Here is a 17831-nt window from a genome sequence, read left to right as displayed (position 1 = left end):
ATTATAAAAAGGTTTTTCCCCCAGGGGTGGTTGGGCACTGAACAGCTCCCCAGGGCACAGCACAGCCTGCCAGAGCCCAAGGCGAATTTGGACAATGCCCTCAGGGACACGGTGCCTCTTGGGGTGCCTGTGCAGGGCCAGGAGCTGCACTCTGTGATACCTGTGGGTTCCTTCCATCTCGGGATATTCTCTGAGATATATTTATCTACCTATAGACAATATCTAAATAAATACATACATCCCAAATATTAACGTGTGGGTGTAACACAAGACTTGAAGAAACGAGCAGCGCAAGCAGACCCGGTGCGTTTTGACCGGCCGGGCGTGTGGAGGAAGGGGCGGCCGTGCAGGACGAGCTTCCCCACAGCACATCGGGCCCCTGGCCCTCGGCGCACACCGAGATCCTCCTTCGTCGTTCCCTTCCTTTCCCTCCCCTCCTCCATTCCTCGCTCCTTCCCTTCCTCCCATCCCGGGAGAATCCACGGGCGGCTCCTCCGGTGCGGCTCGGCCGCTGCAAACTACAACTCCCATGGTGCCCCGCGCGCGGCGGGCGCGGCCACCTCCCCCGGCTGCGGGGGGAGGGGACGACGCGCTGCCCGGGCTCGGGAGGGGCGTGGCCGGCGTCGCGGCCACTCCTCCCCCCCGGACCGTGTGTCGGTTCGAGCTCCCGCCGTCGCCATTTAGCGCCGAGGCGTCGCCGGGCGGCCGCGCTCGGTCCTGCCCGCCGGGCGCCACCCGGACTCGGCTCGGCGGCGGCCCCGGGGAGCGGCAGCCCCGGGCAGCGGCAGCCCCGGGCAGCGGCGGCGGCTGTGGGCCGCGGGCAGCAGGAGCAGTAGCTGGAGAAGAAGAAGAGGAGGAGGAGGAGGAGGAGGGTTTCCGGCTCCGCGCGAGGCGGCCGCGGCTGTTGGAGAGAGCGCGGCCCGGCCGCGCGGGCGGTGGCTGCGCCTGCCGGGCGGTGGAGAGGCCGCGGCCGCCATGGGCGCCCCGGTGAGGCGGGGCTGAGGCCCCCCGGACCCCTTTCCCTGCCCTGGGCCTGCCCGGGCCTCTGCCGCTCGGAAGCGAGTGACTGAGCGCGGCCGCTTTCTTGGCGTGCGGGCCTGCGCCCCGCTCCCTCCTCGCGTCCCGGCCCCTTTCCCTCCCCTTCCCGCAGCCGGGCCGGCCCCGCGCTCTCTCCATCGCCGGGAGTAGCTGCGGCCGCCGAGGTACCGGCGTCTCCCCGGTGCTCGGGCTTTCCTTTCTCCCGCCGTTCCCCGCTCCAAGCCGGCGCCCCGTGTCTGCTCCCGGTGCTCCATGTCGGCCCCGCTGCCCGGCTCCCCGCTGCAGGATGGATGCATACGCTGACCGGGGATCCACCCCGCCGGCCCAGCCTCCCAGCTCCGCCGAGAGGAGCCCTTGGGACCCTCCTCTGTTGCAGCTGCAACGGCAGCCGCGGCCGGGCGCGCTCCCCGCTCAGTGAGCGGCCCTTCCCTCGCCTCCCGCCGCCGCCCCGCCACAGCCGCGCTCCCCCGGGGCACCATGTCGGGGGACGCCGCCGGCAGCGGCCCCCCGAGCCCGCGCTTCCTGGTGCCGCCGCCGCCGCCGCCCAAGAACGGTTCCAGCTCGGACAGCTCCGTCGGAGACAAGCTGGGAGCCGCCGAGCACGGAGCCTCGGGCGCCGGCGGAGCGGGCGGCGGGCCGGGCAGCGGAGGCCGCAGTGAGGAGTACCGGCGCCGCCGCCACACCATGGACAAGGACAGCCGAGGGGCGGCCGCCACCGAGCACCGCTTCTTCCGCCGGAGCGTGATCTGCGACTCCAACGCCACGGCCTTGGAGCTGCCCAGCTTGCAGCCCGCGGCGCCCTCGGCCCCCGTGTCGGGAGGCAGCGCGGCTCCCTCGGTGTTCCCCGCCTCGGCTGCCGGCCGGACCCCGTACGCCCCTGCCAGCGTCACCGAGGCCGACTCGCGGCCGCCGCCGCCCGCCCCGCTCCCGCTGGAAGGACAGGCTGCCGAGGAGCCCCCGGCCGCCAAGGATGCCGCCCCGCTGCTGCCCAAGGAGGAGGAGGAGGGGGATGAGGCGGCTGCGCTACCCCCTAGCAGTGTCGCTGGCAGCCTGTCAGCTGCCAGCCGGGAATTCGAGGAGCGGAGAGCGCAGCAGGAGGACATCGAAGAGCTGGAGACCAAGGCAGTGGGCATCTCCCCGGATGGCCGCTTCCTGAAGTTTGACATCGAGATCGGAAGAGGCTCTTTCAAAACTGTCTATAAAGGACTGGATACTGAAACCACTGTGGAAGTTGCCTGGTGCGAGCTACAGGTAAATTAAATAAATAAAAAAATGGGATTTATTACAGTACAGTCACTCTCCCAGGTGCTAGTCATTGTGCTTGAAGGGGATAAAACCCATCAGCTCGAGGTCTGCTTGATTCCAAAGGAGCTGCAAACCTTACCTGAGGCAGTCCTTTGGAAAAAAAGTGCATCCTTTCCATGGAGGCAGTTTGCCTTTTAATTATTTTAAATACTGTGCTCTCTGAAGAGTCTTTTAGCTTTATCATCACAAAACGTGCTGCAGTTCTGTTTTGTATAGCATCTTGCATTTTATGCCTCCAAAAGGTAGCTTGGAGGATTGTAAAATCACTTGTGTGCAGCTTCAGGGAGGCTGAGGGAAGATATGTAAGTGAATGTTGACTTGAGCTACCCTAAACGTTTCAGAATTTGTTGAGGTGCTTTTCTTAAGAAAAAATGTGAAAACATTGATTTCACAGACATTTCGTAGGTAGTGGCAGTGGGTTCTTGTGGGATAGAGTATACACAAGCCATGCAGCTTTAGAAAGCACCCTAAAGTTTAGCCTTTCTGGATGGCTGGTGGGTTAAACTGGGCTAAGACACTGCTCTTTTATCAAGTTTCTAGACAGGGTTCTGTAGGAGCCCAGTCTGAGGATGGCAAGAACAGCCTCAGTTCCCTGCGAGTCACAGCTTGTGTAACAGACACAGGTTGCTGTGCAACAACCTGGAAAGGAGTGGGAAGAGCTTGGAGTACCAGGAACAAATACCTGGTGTGCTGGTTTGTTTTCAAAGCCTCAGAGTTAAGTTAAAAGGTTTAGTGTTTGTTTTTTGGTGTTGGGTTTTGGTGCAGTTCATGGAAGGGCTCATGTAGTACATCTTTATTGTTGTTTGTGTTCCCATCCAATTTAGGGCAGACAAAAGAGCAATGGGTGAAAGTCCCAAAACTCTTTGTAGGGTTTTTAAGCAGTCAGTGGCTCACAAAGATTGGTTGCAGTAACTTTGTCAAAAGCACTTGTGTATCTGTTCCAGTCAAGCTGAGGGAATTTATTAAAAGATTTCTTAATTTGAATTCATATTTGCTTTTGGATGGTTACTCAAGCATTCTACCAGTACCTTGGTTCATTTTGTTATTGCCATTATTCTGTGCTTATCAACTGTGGAGGAAAGCTTCCAGTTTTCTTTGTGACCCTTCAGCATGACCTGCTCCTCCAAGCTAGCTGCATCCTTGCTGTGGTGATCTGTTTCAGCATTGATTTTTAAATTAAAAGTAAAATGATCAATTGTTGGGCTCTGAAGCTTTACTTGTGCAATTTGAGCTGTGAGGAGATTAATAACCCATCAAAATTGTATGGCTTTTATTTGAAATTTTCATCTTTCCAATTGTTGAGTTCTGTGACTTCATCTCTGGAGACTGTTTTAATCTTCACACTTACTGATCAGAAACTAACATCAGCTTGGCATCAATTGCCTTTCACTAATGTTGCCTCTTGAAGTGTCTTCATCATCATCAGTACCATGTGGACAAACTGTCTGGAGAAGCACCAACTTTGAAGGAATTTATTAAAAAAGCTCATTTTTAAGGGACATGTTGCTGGGCTTTCAATTGCTTGGTGAATTTCATGGGTAACATTGAAAATGACAAGTTGCAAAAAGCATGAATGAAAATATTTGCAAGGGGGAAATAGTTGATGTGTTGCTCAGAGGGGAAGTGCATTGCAGGAGTGCCTGGTGGGTGAAGCCAAGCCAGATTCCAAAGGCTGTGTTTTCCTCTCAGGAGTCACTTGTGACAACTTTACCAAGTGACAACTTTAAAACAGGAATGTACATTTTATAGCTGTTAAAAGTATTTGCTGAAGGAGCTAGACTCTACAGCTAATAGAATATTTTAAGATTAAATCCTGTTTTATTGTTTGTGGCTAGAAAGAAAAGGAGGAACTCGGTATTTATTGGGATGGTGGGTATGTCCTCTTATATAGGAAAATGTAGTTCTTGATGGGTTGATATTTGTTATGACTGACTTGTATCAAAATGCAATCTGCATTCACAAAGATGGACAGAAACTTAGATGTTAGTGGTTTTCCAGGATGCCATGATTTGATAATTGGTGAACCTTCAAAGCATAATTATTTTATTAGGGAAATGTGAATAATTTTTTTCCATGCTGTGTTACAGTAACCATAACTGACTGATGGTTACTTTTAATTATCTTGAAATAATGTTCCTCAGCAACAGCAGTTTTTCTCAGGCATCCGAGGTGTCCCACCTCCCCAGAGTCTTCTGAACATCACTACTGAAGATTTGTGTTGGTGTCTGGCAGAATGACTTTTTAATTCTGAATAATACAACTATGCCTAATTTTTTGTATGTGCTCTGTAGTAATGAAGATCAAAACCTGAGACTATGACTATGCTTCCTCTCAAAGGAAGTTTAGATGCTGTTTATGAAATGCAGCTTGTGTTTCCCAGTTAGTGAAACTGTGGAGGATATTGCTCATGTCCTCCAGGCTCTTGAATTGCCTTATAATTGAATAGCCCCTTCTGCTTGATAAATTGAGCTATGGAGGAAGTGGAAGGGGGAAGAGCTGAAATTCACTGGGTCACTTACTGGTGCTCTTAGAGTGTCCAAGAAGCCAAGGTCATGGCTCTTAATTTTTTCTGCATCTGTGAGTCAATTTTGTTGAATCTAACAAAACTTAACACAGGTGTGACTGATGGGCAATCCTAGTTTACTTTGTGACCTGTCCCTGTGAAGCAAATTGTTACTGAACCTACTTTAAAATATTGTGTGCAGGTGTTCAAAAGTGAAATAGCTGCCCTGCTGTGAGTGTAGTGGAGCTGTGAAGAGCTCAGCAGCTTCTGCCAGTGCTCAGCTTGAGTTGCTGCAAGGCAATTGTTGGTGTAGTGTTGGCCTTCAGACACTTTTATTCCCCTTGTGTGTATTCATCTCAGCTAGAGTTATTCTGAGTCAAGTGTGCCTCCTACTGTTGTCATTAGCACATCTCATAAATTGACTAAAATAGTAGTTAGGGTTACTAATTAAAGGGTTTTTAAGTAGGTAGACATTGACAAAAGGGATCTTTGTAAATGATGTTTGAGCAGTGAGTTTGTCTCCTCTGTACAGTTCAGGTAGTGTTGTGGCTAAAATGTGGTGCCTTCCCCTGATGCTTTAAGTTTGCAAAGTAATACTCATATGCCAGAAGTAGCAAGTCACATTGCTGGCTGCAAAAGCCAAATCTTAGTGCTATTGTGTCATCCCTCTGAGCCCTGTGTGAGTGGTTTTAAATCAAAACTGTAATTTAACTGCTGATGTACAGAACAGTCACTTGCTGGACTGCAAAATCTTCTCCCTACAATTATTGCTCTGGGTTATTCAAATTAGCAACTTTTCACTTAGGGAGGTGCTGGATGGTGTGGAGATAACTTGGGTTCTTTTGAGCTGTGTATTTGTGAGGCATTTGAAGACTTACCTTCATTTGGGCAGTGCTCTCTTAAAGGAGGGTGCACCTTCCTGCTGGTCTGTTGCTTTGCCATTCTTACTCTGGCTTCGGTGCCAGGTCAGGTTATTCTGCTTAACACCTGAGCTGCTGGAGGATTAGGAAGGAACTGGAGGGCTCTCCCTAAGCAATGCAGTGTCCAGGGGTAAGAAATGAGTTGGACAGGTGATAATGGTGCACAGAGTTTGTTGTAGTCGTTGCTGCTTTGAGGGAAAGCTGACTGGAATTTATTGCATCTGAGTAATAAATTGGTGTAGGTTACATGTGTGCACTTCTCTAGCAGATGTCTAACTACAAACCAAGTGTGGTGTGCAGACACTCCAGCTTGTAAATGGATTTTTCTTGCATAGGAAATAGCAATGAAAAACTAGCTGGAACAAGCATAATGCCAGAATTGGATGTGAACCATGATTTTCTCTAGTGCACTCTGGTAAAAATGATAATTCAAGTGACACTTTGTAGCAGGAAGCAGCGAGGTACTAAATAATATTTCCATCTGTCAGTTTTTCTGAGTCTAACAATGTTAACTTGAAACTCGCAGTGCAGGAAGTCGATTGGATGTGATGTGTAGCTTCATTTTTACTGACACTTCAGATTTAATGATGCCTATCTTTATCTTGTGGTCTTAAAGCTGTATTTAATGGTGATTTTAGGTCAGCAGACAGCGGTGGAATGCAGTTTCTGTTCTCTGAAGTATAGACTCCATTGCAGACTTATCATGACAAATATCAGCTTGTTGAGGTCAATGTATAATTCTTAAAATTCTCTATTCTTTCTGGACTGGCAGAACTGAAAATGTTTCAGAAGTTGCACATTCGAGTTTGACAACCAAAAAAGGTCTTGTATCACATAACTGTGGCATCCTGTAGTCTTTTAGTATTTTTTTTTTTTTCCTTTTTTAAAAAGGTTGCATATTGCTCACTAGGAGTCCTGATTGCAGAGATGCTGGCTCTGATGCACAAGCATGTAGCTACATTAAAGCAAAATGGAAAACCAGATCTAGACCTTTCTGCAGTGAGAGGAAGCTGAGAAGTGTGGACCTGGAATTCATCTGTCAAGCACTGTTGGAAAACAATTACGCTCTGTTAGTTCTGGAGAAATAGTCAATATCCCTAAGCAAATATGCATTCTTTGAAAGCTCTGACTGTGATTTAATTCTGATTATTTGAAAAGACATTTTCTGAAGCTTTTACTGGAAGATCAGGGCCAAGTCTAATGCTATGTGCTAGCTCCTGTGCCTACTCTGTACCTCACATCAGTACAGTGATAGTATAGACTCCACAGAATTATCACTCAGTGATAATTCTGTTCACAAGCTAGTAAAGCATTATGTGGCTGCAGCAGCAGTGTGCCTCCTGTTGGGGACTGCTTCTGGGCCAGCTGGGTCATTGTCACAAACGTAGATTAATCAAGGTATGTGACAATCTGTCAACATCATGCTGTCCTTATTATCTCTTCTGTTTTCAGCTTTACAAATTGTGAAATACAATTTGTGAGATTTTACTTTCAGTATACAGTGGGCTTATGGCACTTTCAGGATGCTGGATTTACAAGTGTGCATATGCAGGGAATTTGAAATTTAGTGCAGTAAAGTCTAAATTTTTGCTGGTTTTCTGTGTCATAGGGCAGAACAAATTACTGTCTTCAAATCTCTGATGTGAAATCTCCTTTAGCTAAAGATGACAACCCAGCCATATTCTTGAGTGTTTGTGCTGTAATTGATACAATTGACAGCTTGATAAATGGCACGGGAAAGGGGCCAGACTAATTACCTGCAGAAGTATAAACAGTGGTCAGGCTCCCTCAGACTTGACAAAGGTGACCCTGAAAGAGAGAAGGCAGCTTTTGAAGTACATTCTGGAGCTGCAGCTGTTAGGAGACCTCTACTTAAGAAAATAATCTTAGCTCAAAGGGATATCACTTTTGGAGATGGCTGTGGGTCAATTTGTAACTGTCTGGTTGTGAGGCAGTAAGTATAATCCAGCTAAGTACATTGTGAAAATGCAGCATTTCTCATGGAAATAAACAGGCTTTTATTTGTCAGTTCGTGTGGGTTTGAGAGGTGCAGAATTAAATCTCTTAAATGAGATTTGTTTTGGGCTGTTGTGGTTTAAAACACTTAGCTTCATAACAAAACTTGTGAGGGCTGAGGAAAAGTACCAGGTCTATAATCTTTCTTTGTAAGGGAAAAAAACCCCACCTGATAAAAGCTCCCTGGAGATATCCTGTACAGAGTCCTTTGAGAGCTGTCGAGCAGAGTAATAAATAAAACAAGCAGTAATAGATCTGTGCTATCTCCATGGATGCAGTGCACAGTACAGTGCAGTTTTCAATGCCTTTTGGTTAGCAACATCCCTCTAGGCCACATGTTCTTTTTCTTAGTTTGTCTTTGGTTTTGTTTCATGCAGCAGCTTGTTAAACATCACAGCTCTGACTGACACTCAGGTTCTCCACGCTGCATGTGACAAAGCTGGTGCTAAGCAGTGGCAGTCTTGGTGCTTCCTGTCATGCATTTCCTGTAAAGATTACCAACCTTTTTTTGAGACTACAGATTGGTTCTTTCAAATCGTGGTTGAGTTGAAATAAAATTTGAGTGGTTTTCTGTTTAGTTTGTCAGCGTACATAATGGATGTAACATTTAAGTTAAAGGAAAGATAATAAATATCATGTAAATTTGCAGTGCTCCTGCAGCTGGGCATAGAACTTTCTCTTGACTTAGTATGTGCCTGTGGGTTTTGGTGTTGGTGGTGTTAATTTTTAATAGCAGATGGTAGGAAGTTACTGGTTTTGACTCTTGAAACTTCAGATAATGATACTGCGGTTTTAACTAGATCATGATGTGTGTACGCCACACTTGGAAAAATGCTCTTCCAGTACACTTGGAACAGTTTCTGTTCTAAATAGCAGGATTTGTCATGCTGAAAATTGATTTTTTGGAGTAGTTAAAGGCTTTTATCTAATATGAACCATCTGCATATCTTTTAAAATCTGTTATTTAAATTCTTGTCCAAATGAACAAGACTCAGTTTTTATGGCTTCATAAATATTTTTGTGGAAGCTGCTTCCATTCCCTAGGACTGTCTTGTAGGTCATTTTGAGAATCATTTAGAGTGTGTGTTGGACCTTAAAGAGTGTTAGAATGTTTTTGGTCAAGATACTATGGCTGTCCTTCTTTCTGCTTTATTTCCAGTTTCCTCAGTATATCTACAAATTGTCATACCAACACTTCTCAATGTGAGGTTTTAGTTCCCCTCATTCCCTTTGGGAGAGCTGTGGGAAGTAGAGGAGGGATGAGGATTGAGTCTGTGCCTCACCTGAGGTCATGTTAGGGAGCTTGCTCACGTCTTGTCTTGTGGGCACAGCCTGCAGAATGCCCCTCAACTGCATGCTGCAGAGGATTAACTTTGTGTTAATCATGTTTTGTGCTCTGCTGTCCTCTTAACCCAAAAGGAGATCCATGCACCAGGTTCATCACAGGTGTTGGCAAATCTTTTTTTCTAAAAAGTCAGAATAAAGTAATGGCTGGAATGCAGTGACCAAAATTCAGATTCAGTTCTTAGGCACACTTCTGGACTTCATCCCCCTTGTCGTTTTCAGCTGGTGATGGCAGGTGCATTGCACATATCCAGATTATTCTGAAGTGCTTCAAGATTTGCTTGGGGAATTCCAAGCAGCACTGCATTACTTTGACTGGCTCAGGAATAATTTATCATGTTCTCAGGTGATTTTTTGGCAAAGGAAATGGCAGCCTGATAAAAACTGGACTGGTAGTGTTATGTTGTTATATCATAGCCTTTCAGAGGCTGTGTGAGTATTAATATGTATCTAAAGCAGTAAGCAGTTTTTACAAGGATATGGCATTCTGAATCACTCAAACTGCTACATTTGAATTTGTCATTTTAGGTCAAAGCAGAATCTTTGGGAACGCTGCCTTCACACTTAGACTCTAGAAGTCCTTTAGAAAGGATGTTGCATGCTTGATGGCCTTGTAACTAAAATATCCATGAGCTTTCAAAATGATGTGTCAATGACACCAGAATAAATGTGCTTAAATGCAGGTGATGCTATTTTTTTCCCATGATCTGTGTGCCCCAGAGCATGGTTCTGAAGTCACCTGGTTCATCTATTGGGAATCTCTGGGCAGCAGTTCTCTGGAGTCTGTTCTCAGGACAGGATCACTGTGGTGCATTTCAAGTCTTCTAATTTTGCAAGTGTTTAGCAGGCCTCCTCAGATGCTACCAGTAAGATTAAAACAAAGAGGAAGCTTTGGAGATTCCAGTAGCATCCACATCACAAGTTGTGTTTGGAGCCATAGCCCAGTGTGGTTCTGGTCCTGTTGCCTCTGTTAGACAAGCAGTCACTGACAGAACCTTTCAGCAGGTCCCTGCTGAGCTGCTCTCCTCCTGCTTTAGCAGGCACTGTGGGAAATGAGCTTTGTTAGACCTCTTAGGTGATGTAGGAGTTATATTGTTTCGATTTAGCTGTTCTGGATCATCCCTTTCATCTGCATGTTTCAGCCATTTCTAGTTTCACTGCCTGAGAAATTGAAGATAGTGGGTTCTGATAGCAGGCTTGGGGCTGGTGGCAGAAAGCAGAAAGGTCAAGGTGGAAAAACCCAATTGTGCAATTGGTAGAATGTGAAAAGCATAGGAATGGCAGTCTCTTTGTGTGTAGCTGGGGAAAATCTGAAACAGCTTTGCTGAGGTAAGTGAAGGGTAGTACAAAGCTGATGCCAACAGCCATGTGCACTTTGTCTGGTTTTGGCCAGTTATTGCAGCCTTGTGATAGTTTAAAATACCCAGTTGATGGGGTTACCCAGCTTTCCTTGGACATTTTCCTCTCTAAGGAGGACCTGTGACTTTCCTGTGCTGATTTGTTGGTGGCAAGTTTGTGACCCCAGTCTGAGTGTATTTTGACTGCTTCTATCCTGGGGGATAGACTGATGACATGCAAACAATAACACCCAAAAATTACTATTAAAAGCTTCAGCAATCCAGGCTGATTATCTTAAGGATCTGGGAATCTATGTGAGCTTATGTAATATGCATCTGTTAATGGCAATTTCTGAACAGTTAGCAGGTTTTGCTTAAATGTTACAAAATGTTACCATGTCTGTTTTCAAATCTGCCTCTTTTTAAATGAGACTTTTATTCTAACAAATATTTTCCAACATAGAACTATTTTTGGTTTCTCTTGATCTTTATTCAGCTGCTTATGGTATGCTTTCATTTGGGAAATGTAGGTTATCTATGTAAAAATGCAAGATGTTAAGTTAATGTGCTTTGTTGTAGCTAATTTGAACTTTGTCTAAGAGTCCTCCTTAAATTAAGAATGTCATTATGAGGCTAAACTTGATGTAGAGAGTTCTTGCAGCAGTCCAATCAGATAAATATCCTACTGTAAGAAATACTGTCTGAGAAGTGATTGATTTTTTTTTTTTTTATTTTTTTTTAAATATTGCCCCTCTAGATGTAGTCAAGTAGAGATTGACAGTATGTAGAATGGCTTTTGAGGGCAGGCTTTTTATTTGCATTTATCATGATTTGGGGCTTAGTCAGTCATTTGGTTTGCCAGGAAGAGTATGCTGAAAAGGGAGAAACAACAGAAGTGTCTGATACAAAACTAAGACTTGAAGTTGAGTTTTAGAATTATTTTTTTCTTCCTGTGGCTTTCTCTACTTCCTTTATGTGCAGCTTGAGCTTCTTTCTGCAGACTCAAAAGCAGAAATGAATGTTGGGTTGTGCCAGGAGGGGTGAATTGCACAGGGTGTTTGAATTTGAAATGTTTTGCCTCTTGATGGCAGCAACTGTGAGCCAGTTAAGGTGATGGTGTGATTTCTTCTGCTGATCTCTTTATACAAGCCTGAACATATCTGAGAGCTTCAGTGTTCACCCTCAGGAATAAAAAAGGAAAAAATAAGTGAAGAGCCTCAAGGTTGCTGCTGAAGACTTAAATGCTGTAGCACCCCAGTGTATTGTGTGTGTTCTGTACTTGAAGATTGGTCACAAATTGTCTTTTTTACTCAGGTTCCCTTCCAGCATTTCAGTGCAACTGAACGTGACTAACTGTGTATGATAACACTTCAGATAGAAAAACAGCCACTTGCCTTGATTTTATCTTGGGATTGTGGTTCAAAAAAAGTGGTGTTCTTCCTTCCATCCAGTATGCAATCTTATTTCTGAAAGTTGGGCCAGTCACAGAAAACCTAGCAGGACTGAAGTTTGATTTATTTGTGTTGGAGAGTCTGAAATCTGTTTTTATTATTGATCTAAGTGCCTTTTTTTCCCCCGATAAACTTTGAGAGTTAAATAGCGTTTACAAGACAGAGGTGAGGAATTCTTAGGATGTATGTGACATTTCAAAGTTTTAGGACCAGGCAAGTTTAAAACTATGAATTGATTCTGAGAGTTCCTATTGCTATGAATGGTTAATTCATGAAAGTATTATTTTAATACTTGTACTGAAGCTTGTGGATTTCTTGCCCACTTTTTGCCAAAATGCTTCCTTTTATAGTAATCTCTTATTGAGTAAGCTACCTACTGTGGATATACATCAGTTGGTGTTTTCTTTACAGATTAAATATTTGTGTAACTTTCATGAACAGGTAAAATTATTTTTTGGGTGCATTCAGGCTGTAAGCTCCACAAGCCCAGCAGCCTTTAAAGCTGAACATTTTGCTGCTATTTGTTGTGGGTTTTTTAGTATTGTGTAGTCAATTGTGAATGTGCACATTTCGTCTTTGAAAAGCTTTGTGACCATAATTTAAGTGTTTGAAGGAATTTTTTTTGGAACTGGGGAGGCATCTATCCCAAACCAGCATCGGTGGCCTAGTTGGTGGGTAGATGACTAACTGCTCTGGAAGGTCTTCTGGGTCAGTTTTCTGAGATACATAGTTGAGTTGGTCTGAAGTGTGAGAAAAACTTTATAGTCTTGCTGCTCCAAATATCGAGGTTTTGTGAAAATTCCCAGTGTACCCACGATATAAATGGTTTCTGCTTGATAAACCTGTACTGCAAAAATATGTTATTTGTTGGCCTCTGGGAGAAGGCATCCTTAGATTCTAAACCATACGAATGATTGGGTTATGAGTTGGAAATGGGTGATAAACTGATTTGGAATACAGGAAAACTAACACTAGTGTGAACAGTGATTATGTCAAATGGGAAGGAAAGAAATGGTTCAGTTTTGTGAAGAAAAGGAGCTTTAGATTAGGTTGGGCTAACCAAAGGGAGTAAGCCAGGATCAGCTGTGCTAGAGCAGTTGGCTGTACTTTCAACATGAGCAAAATAATTCCCCAAATTCTTTTGTGGAAGGCTCTGTTATTTACTATTACTGCAGATTGCTGGTTTTTGTTCTGAGTTGTTCAGCTGAAGGTTTACTTTGCTTTGCTGAAGGTTTGTAGTGGTTTGACCTCTGTCAGAAACCAGTTGTGGCTTTTAATGTGGCAGCTTATAAGATAATACCAAATTTCTGAAGTATGCTTGTGATGTGTGATTGTGCTGTTGTAGCATGTCCAAAACTGTGTATTGCTCAACTTCTGCTCTTGATAACTTTTTGCAACAAACCACATGGTTTGGGTAACCGTAGAATTTGAAGGAGTGCAGCTACTTTAAATAAAGAGCTGATAACTAGCAGGTAATGACGCAACTGATAAGTGTTAACTAAGTCGGTGTGCATGACTGCAGTTCCAAAGCAGCAGGCTGTGAATGTAGCCATGTTTTAAGTATAATTTGTCACTTAAGAGGGGTATGAAATCTGAGGAAGTTGGCATTGGAATTTAGAATGGAAAGAATGAGTTGGTTGATGATGTAGAGAGCTATTTTCCACTTTCCCTTTGACTTCTGTCCTTATCTTCTCTGGCAATAATATTCAGGGAAATGCTATCTTTTGTTTCTCTTGTTCCTGTGTGGGAATGGTAATTGTTCTTGCTTTTTACCTGTTCAGGAAATATCCTCATTTCTTCCCCCCCCTCCAACACAACAGTGTATCAGTCATTGCCAATGTCATTTTTTGCTTTATTTTCTAACCTTGGCCTTCCTGAATCCTTCTATGGTCCCAGTATAAGCCATCTGGCAAAACAAGGGTTTTATTTTCTCCCCCTGCTCCCTCTTGCACTCTGGAATGAAGCAGATTTTGTTATCTGTGTTCAGCTACCCTATGTAAAAGAAGAATATGTTTAAAACCTGCATCTAAGCTTTGACTCCTGGAACTGCCTCATCCAAACTTAGATTTTCCAGCTGGTAAGTCAATCTTATCCATGGAAATGTGCTTACTGTTCTCTTGGGAATTTGCTTTATGCTCTTGCCTTCTCCCTTCCCCCTTCTCAAGCCAGATTTCTTTCCAGGAAGGGAAGAAAAATCCATGGACTAGATTGAGCTTCAGCTGAATAGGGTGTCTCATTTCAGATATACTTTCTGCAGCTACTCAAATGAGCAAAACACAAGTGACAGCTGAGTGGTCTGTTTGCCATGGGTCAAGGGCAGTCCAGCTCAGCAGTTTCCCTTTCCTCTTCCCCAGGTTTTGTTTGGAAGCAGTAGTGATTTGCCATTTTATATAGTCATCCTCTTGTCATAAAGACCAGATGGAAATACATCAGTTGTTTCATGTATAAATATTCAGTCCAACAGCTGTGAGTTTATCAGGAGTCACTGGGATCACAAGCTGGTGACCAAATTGTTTGTTTAGAGGGCTGTGAGCATTACTCTCACTTGAAATAAACCTGTCCCATGAAAATTTTAGAAATAGTCCAAGGCCTAATTAAAGAAGAAAGAATGAATGTGAGGCATTTGAGTGCAAAATCTTTTTGTTTTTGGATGAAATTTTAACTTTTTTCTAATTACAGTTATTTTCCTAGGCTGATGAAAATGTTTCATCCAGTGGTCCTGTACTCTACTGACACTGTTTCTAAAGTAGCTAAAGGATTGCTCTGAATTCTAAATCTCCTTTTCTTTTGTAGTTTTACTAGGTAAGAACATTTATCCAGAATATCACCCCTGGTCTTTTGGCTGGTTGATAATCCTCAGTCTATGCTCCAATACCTATTTCTGGCAAAAAAGCTGTGGTACTGTGTGATTCTGGCTAGCAATGAATTGAGTGTAATGAAAGTTGTAATAAATCTACTTGACACAGATTATTAAGGGGGTTAACCTGATTTTGCAGGTTGCAGAGGGTTTTTTGTGCAAATAAGCCTATTTGTTCCAATAATATTGAGAAAGGGAAGGGTGGGGAAGTTTGCCAATGGCCATTGGCTATTTGGTTACAAAATGTCATGTGTTCCATGGGCTGCTGAGCATAATGTGAAACAAAGTGCTGTAAAAAAAAAATGTTGAGTGTTAAGTCCATGACTGAAAAAGCACTTTAATGGGAGAATGGGCATGGTCATTAACTTAAAATAGCTTCTCTGCAGAAAACTATTGTAAAGCAAGATTGTAGTTCTTGACTAATGAAGACTGCATAGGACTGAAACTGAATTAGAAAGGAAACAAAAATTTGCAGTAACTGCAGACTGTTGAAAACCATAAACAAACGGAGAAATTGACCATGATTTAGTGAAACCACCTGTTTCTCAAACCTTGAGAGGAATTCTGCCTGTTGCTCTGAAAAACCTTCTTGTTCAAAGGGGTAGCTAAGACATTTTTCATGTCTATGCTTTTAGACAACAGAACAATAAATACAATTGACCACACTGCTAGTTCCTAGTCTCTGCAGGGCTTCAAGAAATAACCCCTTGAAACAACCCACCAAAAAAAGATAAAAAGAAAAGAAAATGGTAAAACACTGTCTGGTTAAGGTGCTGCTTACATCTCACTTTTGCCTCCCAGTACATTGTGTTTCAGAAATGGTTTCCATCTTGAATTCATTAATTCAGTGCCTCTGCAGTAGAAGCCTGTGCAGCCACTCTAAAACCAGTGATTGCAGCTCTACAGATTTGGAGAGTCTAGTGGGAGTTAGGGAGGCTGAAGCTGTGTTGGAGACTTTTAATGTGGATTTTGTGGCCTTTGAAGCGCGTGCTTTCTTCAGTGGAAACCTCCTCTTGTGTTTGAATCCGTACAATTGGCCTAGACTCAAGGAACAGAAAACATGCACCTTGTAAAAACTGTGGACTTTTTCTCCAAAATCATGAGGGACTTCAGTTTTCCCTGTTCTCTGACTTTCTATGAAATAACTTGTCTGGAATAGTTCATATTCTGATAGATGTTGGTGTTTTTTCAGCTGCATATTGGCACGTGATCTCTTGCTTTGGTGACAGCAAGCTAGGAAGTCTTTTATGTGGAGCCTCATGTGAGTGGTTATTTTGTAGTTTGGTGTCAGGTTTGCAGTTTGAGAATCTGGGAGTCCTTAGTGTGTGCTCCCAAAAGCAGCAAGTGCAGCAGTGGGCCTGGCTGTGTTTTGTGGGCTTTGAGCAGTCTGTCACACATCCTGGGACAGCAAAATATCTTGAGCCTTGAATGATGGCTTGTGTCAAGCAGAGATCAAGGGTCGTGGTGCTGTGCACTTTGGCACATCCTGGGACACATTCATCAAAGATAAGAGGGGTTGACTGTCTTATTGGGGAAACAGAGCTGAATTAATTTCCCTTTTTATCAGTTTAGTTTCACTTTATTGTAGGCATCTGTGGCTGTTGCATTGTTAGATTTTTAGTTCTTCCTGAATGGTGGTAGTACAGAGATTGCTCGTATCCAGCCACATGCCCAACAGGACCATGACTGGTGATGGTGTAACTTGGAGACTCCAAATAATCACACTTGGGTTTTTTGTTTGGTTGGTTTTTTTTATCCTTTTCCTATTGAAATCCTTGTCATGAGTTTTGTTTACTTCTGTGTTCCTAGCTATTCCTGTTGTAGCATCTATGGAAAAAAGTTTGATTGGATGAGGAATCTTGATTTACCTGCTTTGTAACTCTGTTTCTAATTCAGTGTCTGACTAGCACTAATGATGGTGTAAGTTAACTCTAGGGAACTATCTGATTATTCCATGACAACTATGCCAGTTTGCCTGAAAAAGGGATGCTGAGTAAACTTAACAAGGCTTCCCAGTAGAGGCACTGCAGCCACTTTCCATAGTTATTACTGATTTGGGATAACATTAGGTTGTTATGCCTTATAGGTTATAGGCATAAAGTGTGGTTTTCTGTGATTCTGAGGGTTGAGGAGATCATATGTGTTGTCAAGTTTCCCACCTTGCTGTTTCCTCATCTTCTCCTAAGCAGTGAACTTATCTTTCTGGATCATTGTGGATCCAGTTTGGATGTTGCAGCTGTGGAGCTTTGGCTGCAAAACACCTTCTGGAGGTCCTAAAGGGTACTTAAAAACATGGAATTTTAGATGCTGTGTTTGGAGTGTTGGCCTTTAGAAAAGGCAAACTCAGTGCATCAGTAGTTTTCTGTTTTCACTCAGAAAGGGATCTGCAAGTGAAGCAATAGCTGCTGTTAGGTCTTTTCAGTAAAAGCATTAGAGGGTTGTGCTCTCATGCTGAGTAACTGGAAATGCAAGCATTGGATGCAGTGAGATGAAGCTGCCAAAAGGAAGTTGTTCTAGGGACTTCCTTGGGTCAAGTGATATGAGGTGACACCTTGCTTACTTTTGCACTCTCTGTGTGTTGCTGTCAAAAATCCTGCTACAACAATTTAATATTTCAATGTTCAGTCTGAGACTTGGTGATGATGCCTAAAATGTTGGTTAAAATTATTGATAAGCTCCATATGACTGAATTTTGTTGCATTACCACCCATCAGTTGCATAATGTATCAGTTGATACTCACTTTACTTCTTCTGAAAGTATGAAAATTACCATCTTTCTTTAATGTTCATTCTGCAGTTCAGCCCTGTAATGGTCTGTAATTTTTCAAGCTGTCTTTGGAAGAAGTGTGTTGGTAATGCTCTGCATTTACACAGTGGTCATCTGCTTTTGAGTTCTTTATTGGTACACATGGGACTAATACATGAGGCAGCCCCACTTCAGATTGAGTCCTGTCACAAGGGCCTGCTCTCAGTTCCCAGCTGGTGTGTGCCTTCACTACCTGGGCTGCAAATTTTCAAGCCAAGTGTCTGTCTTGAGCTTAACTGTTTAAAAAGCTTCAG

At 43.8% G+C, this 17831-nt stretch overlaps 1 protein-coding gene across 4 annotated transcripts in view; it reads left to right on the top strand.

The window, feature by feature from the left end:
- Positions 1-795: 795 nt before the first annotated feature.
- WNK1 (WNK lysine deficient protein kinase 1) overlaps positions 796-17831 on the top strand; it is a 96504-nt gene continuing 79468 nt past the window's right edge. For 3 of the 4 annotated variants that reach the window (XM_058806040.1, XM_058806039.1, XM_058806043.1), the window contains exon 1: positions 796-2289. In XM_058806040.1, coding sequence (XP_058662023.1) covers positions 1516-2289 — 774 coding nt within the window. In that variant the 5' untranslated portion in view covers positions 796-1515. The remainder of the gene's footprint in view (positions 2290-17831) is intronic. The other variant, XM_058806041.1, reaches the window with a different exon arrangement.

Source organism: Ammospiza caudacuta, chromosome 5, assembly GCF_027887145.1.
Source record: "Ammospiza caudacuta isolate bAmmCau1 chromosome 5, bAmmCau1.pri, whole genome shotgun sequence".
In the NCBI taxonomy this organism is placed as follows: Eukaryota; Metazoa; Chordata; class Aves; order Passeriformes; family Passerellidae; genus Ammospiza; species Ammospiza caudacuta.
Note: the sequence above shows the minus strand (reverse complement) of the source record. Positions and strands in the feature narration are given on the sequence as shown.